Here is a 7326-nt window from a genome sequence, read left to right on the forward strand (position 1 = left end):
GGGGGGGGGGGGGGGGGGGTAGAATAGATGACCTCTTGAAGTCCTGTCCAACCCTAACTGTCTATGATAAACTTACATAGAACACAAACAAAAGCAAAGTGCTTCCCAGCTAAAAGTTCTTCCCCACTCTGGGTCAATGGCACACCAAGAGCCATCCCTCCCCCTTAGCTTTCTCCTTGAAGCCCTCTCAAGTAGCTTTGATGTCTCTGGCCTGTTTCCTATAGCCATCTCCCACAGGAGCTCCTCTCCCTGCAGCATGCAGGGCCAGACTGCCCACTCTGCCTCAGGCCCTGGGTTTATATGCCTCAAAGCACCACCCCTTTTGGTCATGTGACTCTTCTGCCATACACAGCCATATCCTTTGGTTAATAAATCAGCCTGTACTCCTTTGCTGCTGGCTCACACAACAAACTTGCAGCCTTTGCCTCCTGGTTGCCTGGTGTCTTGTCCCTTAGCTGCTTGTTGCAGTGCAGCAAGTTTTTGCTTAGCTACCTGCCCACACTGCACTGGTGGCCTGCTGCACTTTCCTCTTAAAGTAACAGGAAAGTCTGTCTCTCTATTACAGTGTCATACAAACCAGCCACAAAGATATTACACATTTGCCAAATAATATCTTTATGGCTGGTTTGTGATTTTACAGTACCATAAATTCTGGGAACATGTGCCCAGTTGCTATTTCTGGTATGAGTAAAACCAGAAACATAACACGTGCCAGGGCCATGCTAATCCTCATCTGGAATTACAGTACCTCCTTTGAAACATGGGCTTTTGGAAGCTAAGCTCTCATTTAACACAAAACTTAAGACTTACAATTTGGTAACCACTGAAAAGGATCAATTAACTGACATTTGAATTCTTGTATATATACTGCAGTTGGTCAAAATGGATTGTGTTTTCTGTTTTGAAAGAGATGTGGGATTGTATGCCTTTAAGGGTTAAGCTGTCACTTATCTTCCATCCAGGATATCACTGTTATACATAGCTAGAGATGGGCAAGGTTTGAGAGGGAGCTGAAAAGAGAGAGTCTCATGGCTACCTGAGTGCTGTTGGCCATGAATAAAGAAACCCTTGTTAAAATGGCTCCTGACTCAGTGAATTGAACCCATAACATGACAGGGCTTACTTTCCAGAGTACACCACATATGGCTCTGTGGAACAGAAGATTAACTCTAACAATGTACTACAATACCTTCATATTTCCAAAGGGAGCCTCCAGGCCACTGAAGAGAGCAGAGAATTGGACAAATGGCTAGAGACTTTGATATGAATTGTATTCTGAGGCAGCTAGACCTCAAGGAGCAAGTGCCCCAGGAAGTCATTCCCTATTGGCAAGTTAGGTATCAGATATGTGCACAAGATGGGATCCTGTTTAAAGGCCACAGAGCTGTAATCCCTAACAATCTGAGACAGGATATAATGAATAAAATACGTGCTTTGCACCTGAGAATACAAGCCTGAGAATACATGCCTCTGGAGCATGTTTACTAGCCAGACATGAATTCCCATATGAGGACATACGTTGAGCAGTGTGAGATATTCAAAGAGCGAAGGAGGTGCTGCAGCCTCATGAGATCCCAATATGACCTTGAAAAGAGGTTGGGAGAGACCTGTTGAAGTTCAGTGGTAGAAACTATATGGTCACTGTGAAGAAACAGGCAATAAATAAAACACTCACCACAGGGAAGGAGTCCGAAGAGGGGAGGGACACAAGAACAGGAGGAGAGTGGCGCTTCCAGAGCAGCTACTCCATAAAGATGCAACAATCCTGAGAGGGGAGGAGCCGGGCATGGGAGAAACTGTCACAGCGTGGGGCCTAGGAGCGGCTGTGATCCTGCTAGCGCCCCCTACAGTGCCAAGTGGGCAATCCAGCACCCTCTATTCTCGTCCGCCACGTCTTGTTGGAATAATAGTTTGATATGGGAGGCTGCCTTTCGATCCCCTTTGACAGTGCTCTGCTCATACCGCCCCCCCATACCAGATGGGGTGACTTGGTGCAACCCCCAGCCTTATGGGCTATGCGTGCCTCCTACCTCCCCTTTAGCACACCCCAAGCCTCGCAGTTATTCTGGATGTTCTCATGTCTCCGATATACGCGCCCTCGCCGGGGCCTCTCCGATATACGTGCCCTAACCTCTCGTGCTTGTACCCACGCGCTCACCCCTAGCACACCTAATGTACTCGCCCCTCGCCTGGGGCCCTGTTGCTCGCTCCACAAGCCCTGTCTCGCCCCTTCCGGGGTTCAGTTAGTGTAATCACCCTCTTCAGGCTCCCGACCGCATGCTCTGGCCCTGCCTCGGGCCTCCACCCACGCGCTCGCCCTACTCTGGGCTTTTAGTCACGCTTCTCAAGCCCTTGCCCTTCTCTGGGGCTTGTCCTGCGCTTCTCGCCCTTCTCTGGGGCTGGTCCCACACTTCTCACACCCTCGCTGTACAAGCCCGGTCTCGCCCCTTCCGGGGTTCGGCTAGTATAATCGCCCTCTTCAGGCTCTCACCCGCATGCTCTGGCCCTGCCTCAGACCTCTAACTGCATGCTTGCCCTACTACGGCCTCTTACACTCACCCACACTCGGGCCTATACACACGCTCTCCGCGCTACCGCCCTCTTTGGGTTCTGTCCCACACTCAACCGCGCTTGGGGCTCAGGTGGCCCGTAGCCGTGCCTGGCCCCCGACCCTTCTCGGGGTCTTTCGCCTGATTAGGCAGAATACCGCCTTCGGGCTGGGGTCTCAACCCCACACACCACACCACACCAGTGCCAAACAGCCATGCCTCCCAGGCACTGCTCTATGCCCACCAAACAGGGCACCCAGGAACCCCCAGACTACTGGGGAGCTCCCATGAGGACACTGCATCCTACCGGCACCAACCAGCCATGCCTCCCCGGCACTGCTCTGTGCCCGAACAGGGCACCCAGGAAACCTCCCAGACTACTGGGGATCTCCTGTGAGGGCTCCTCACACCCCTACAGCCTCACCCAGACCTCCAGTTATATACACAATGAACTAAACAGAACCATAAGCCAACCGGCTGTAACAGAACAATAAGCCTACCAGTTATAACAAAGTCCAGGCCCCACCTGGCCTTCCAGTAAGACCTCCTAGTCAGGGTTCTCTCCCCCCTTGCCATGATGCAGCTACTCGTTCTATCAGTCTGCTCGATGCCGCTCGGCTCCACTGCAGAGCTCTCACTCCTCTGGCTGCCAGCAGGGAACTACCAGCCAGGCTCTGGCCTGGGCTGTTTATAAGGGCCCGGCCCTGCCCCCTTCCAGTTACCTGACCAACATGGTTGCTCCAGCAACCAGCACCTGAGCTGCCCTGGCAATTAGCAGGGGCCCCAATCCCTACTTAGGCACGGGGCACCCGAGTGCCCCCGTGACAGAAATGAATGCCAGAAGACGTCACCAAGCAGAAAGCTCGGGAAGAGGGCGATAACGGAAAAAACCCCAGAGGACCGGGCTCAAGCAGCAAGAAGAACTTGAGTGGAGCTGATTAAGCTGGGAATTGCCAGTGAAGAAATTCTTGAAAGGTAATCCTTGAAATGATAGAGGAAGGGAGCGGGGTGAACTTGGTCTGGAGCCAATCGGGTTCTATATTAGATGAGAGATAAAAGAGACTGGGAGACAACAAGACTGAGACACTGTGAGTTCTTGGGAAGGGAGATCCCACATAGAGATGGGGGGAAAATAAATAAATAAATAAAACACTGTGTGTTATAAATGAGACTGAATAAGAGTGCTATGTAGGCACTGTAGCTGTTAAATTAAGATTATATCCAAGTTAGATTCTGTTTAAGTTGATATTAAGACCTACTTGATGTGGAAAAGTGATGAAAGTCTTTCAAACAGCAAGTTGATTATGGATGTAAAATTAAGTTTTCATAAATAAAGAAAATTGTTAACCTAAACAAAGTAAGACTGATTTCAATTGATGATCAGCATTGGGTGTCCCATTCAAGAGTTACAATAAAAGGGATAACCCGAGAGGATCCCCACATGCATTGCCAGAGTTTTACTGTGGTAGAAAACAAATAACACCCCTGACTAATAACATCATGGATTAATCAAGAAGTGGCAGGAAAGAGTCGGAATATACCGCAAATAGTCCAGACAGAGCAATCTGAGAAAAGAGGGGCTAGAATAATTCATTAGGCTATAAGCAGTACCCTCACAGTCACAATAGATTATTACTCCAATTTTGGAGAGGTGGACTATCTAGAGCAGTGGTCTCCAAAGTGGGGTGCACACACCCCAGGGGATGCGCAAGACGATCCATTGGGGTGCAGGAAGAAAATATTAGAACTTCTATTTCTATTTCTATAAATATACATATCTTGGGGGTGCATGCTCAAAATTTTTTACTGATAGGGGTGCGCGATCAAAAAAGTTTGGAGACCACTGATCTAGAGGACACTCAAACAAGAACAATAAATCAGGAAGCTGAAGGTACATTTTGCCAGGTATATCTTGTGTTCAGACAATGAGCCACAATATGCAGCCGAAGAATTTAAAAGATTTTTTAGTACAAAATGGGAATTTGAGCACAAGACCTTTTCCCCAGGGTACCCACAAAGCAATGAAAAGGCAGAATCAGCTCTCAAGGCTGCTTGAAAGACTCACAGAAAGGGCAGAAAGAACATGATATGGTCCTTATCTGGCTTTGTTGGACCACTACAGTACCACCTCTCAGGAACTTGATAGTAGCCCAACCCAGACACTGATAGGGTGAAGAACAAAGCTGCTACTTCCCATGAGGGGCATCCTGCTGTGGCTGGATGGAGAGAAAGCAGACAACACACAGAGGCTGCTAAGAGAACAAAGAGATAGATAAGCAGCATATTACAATAGAAGTAGAAACTTGAGGCCTCTGCATTTGTGGTCAATTGCTGGGTGGGCCTGGGTTCAACCCTCCAGCAACCACATAAAACAATGGCAAATGGCCACTGTCCAACCTGTTGTTAGGCCAAGGTTCTATGAACTAGTCACTAGGCCTGAGCAAAGCAGCAAGTATTCACTTCAGATTCAGATTCAGCCAATGTGGAGGGACAGTGATTCGAATCACTGTCCTGATTCAATTCGACCGATTTGGATTTGGAGATTCAACACTGATTCAGAGCTAGACTATAATGGGATATCACTAAAATACCTATAACTTTGTCATTTTTTTGCAGTTTTGGGTAAAAACAGCAGGGATAGTAGCCCCTTCTGAGAGCATGAATCCTGCCAGGTTTCAAGGAGGTGCAGGGGTTTCTATGAAAATGCAGGTGCAGGGGTTTCTATGAAAGTGCACCTCAAACTGTTGAAAGCAAACTCGTACCACTTGTGTGTGTTACGGCAGAGTTGGATGAAAATAACAGGGATGGTAGCCACAGATCAGAGTCACTGGCTAGCTACAGATGTCAATATCAGAGCAGTTCCATCCCCCCCCCCTTTTCCATATGTGGAAGATCACCCCATCACCCTCCCTCTTCTCAGTTTCTGTTTGCTGCAAGCCTTCCAAATCAATCTGGAAGATTCTGATTCAATTTGGACCATGACACTGGCTGCCCTTAGGGACTGCAGTAGAACAGAAGGGAGGAGGCAGTCCCTTGAGTACATAGGACCCAGAACATTTAGGGCTTTGTACGTAAAGGCCAGAACTTTGCATTGTGCCCAGAAAGTCATGCCACATCAACCACAGGTGAAATTGTGGCCCTCATTGAGTCAATGAAAATTTTGTTATTGACCTTAGCAGAACAAGGCTTTTGCCCTAGACTTAACTGTCAGAAGGATAGTGCACAAGTGCATCTCTACAAAATCCTTCTTATTGAGTCATATCCCAAAGCAGAACTCCTTACCTGGGAAGTGGGGAGAATGAGATGACATCCCAAATGTCCGACTCCATGTCTAACCTTTGCACTCCATCATACACATCTCCATTCTCATCCAGGCCACAGACGACATAAATCCGGGTCCCTACATTGACTGCATCTGCTCTCTCCACAGGCTGAACCATGGGGCTTGTGCTTTCCCACTGGGAATCACTAAGAGCCAGGCGCTCCACATGTGAAATTATCCCTTCATCTGTGCTCCCTCCAAGCACATACAGGTAGAGGCCAGCCCCTGCTGAACAATGGCTGTTGCGAGACTTCTTCATTTCAGGCCCTTCCAGCCAGCTGTTATCCCAGCAATTATAAATCATCACCCAGTCCACGCTGTACCACACAAACCCATCTCGGAAGTAACCTCCTGTCACAAAAATGAGGTTCCCTGGGGATACAATGAAAAGAAGCATCAAATAGGAGCATCTCTCAGCCATCACTGTACATATACTGCTGCAGTTTCTCTTCAAACAATTTACTTTATGCCAGTGGTCACCAACTGATTGACCCCGATCAACTAGTCAATCGTGGAGCCTCTGACAGTCAATCTCAGTCTAGGGGGGCTGAGCCTGCATGCATTCAGCTTCCCCAGACTGAGATCAACTGTCAGACACTCCACAATTGGAAGCAGCAGGACACGTGCAGAGTGGCCGGGGTGGGATGCATGTGTCTTGGCTGAGCCACACCTCTTGCCACCGGGGCAAGGCTGGGTGGGTGGGGCGATCCCCCTCCATCCCCTGCCGCCCTGCCGTGACAGAGAGAATGGGGCAGGGGCAGAGGTGCATGGGGCCCCAGCCAGATCGGGAGAGGGTCAAAGCCTGGGTGGCTCATCCAGAAGCATGAGGGGGGTCCCATACTGCACGCACCCTGGCAGAGCGGGGCCTGTGTGCCCTCCGGATTTGTGTGCAGGGCAGAAGCAGCTGCCACTGCACATTGGGATTTGCACCTTGAGCCCCATGCACAAATCAGGGGGGCACATGCCACCCAAGGGTCCCCCCCCCCCGAGGTGTGTGTAGTGGCGGGAGCGCCCCATGCACCTGGACAAGCCACCCAGCCTCTGACCCACCCCTGGCCTGGCCAGGGCCCCATTCACCCAGTGGCAGGAGGCGCGAAGACATAGGCGGCGGAAGTGGGGGCTAACAGCGCTTAGCCCCCACACACGCAGGGCAGCAGTAGAGCCGCCAGGCAGCCTAGCCGCAGGCTTCCAGCAGATGCAGCAAGCATGGGGAGGGGCACATGTGCAGCAGTGAAAAATGAAGTGGAGCAGGGGCAGGCCCTGCACAGCCAGGGCGGGCATGGGATGGAACCCATCCCAGAGGTGCTCATCCCAGAGGTACAGAGGTGGGGCATGCAGCCCGGGAGGGCATGGGGGGGCGTGTGCCCCTGGAACTGCACACATGGTGGGGCAGAGTGGGGTGGGGTGGGGTGAGGTGGGGCGGGACAGGTTGGGGGCAGGGCAGTGCCAGGCACA

At 50.5% G+C, this 7326-nt stretch overlaps 1 protein-coding gene across 1 annotated transcript in view; it reads right to left on the reverse strand.

The window, feature by feature from the left end:
- Positions 1–7326, reverse strand: part of LOC109294669 (kelch-like protein 23) — an 18144-nt gene that overhangs the window by 9493 nt on the left and 1325 nt on the right. The window contains exon 2 of the mRNA XM_019513117.1: positions 5832–6243. Within this exon, the coding sequence (XP_019368662.1) occupies positions 5832–6243 (412 nt within the window). The remainder of the gene's footprint in view (positions 1–5831; positions 6244–7326) is intronic.

The sequence above is a fragment of the Gavialis gangeticus genome, unplaced genomic scaffold (genome assembly GCF_001723915.1).
Source record: "Gavialis gangeticus isolate Ggan-Ray unplaced genomic scaffold, GavGan_comp1, whole genome shotgun sequence".
Classification (NCBI taxonomy): domain Eukaryota; kingdom Metazoa; phylum Chordata; order Crocodylia; family Gavialidae; genus Gavialis; species Gavialis gangeticus.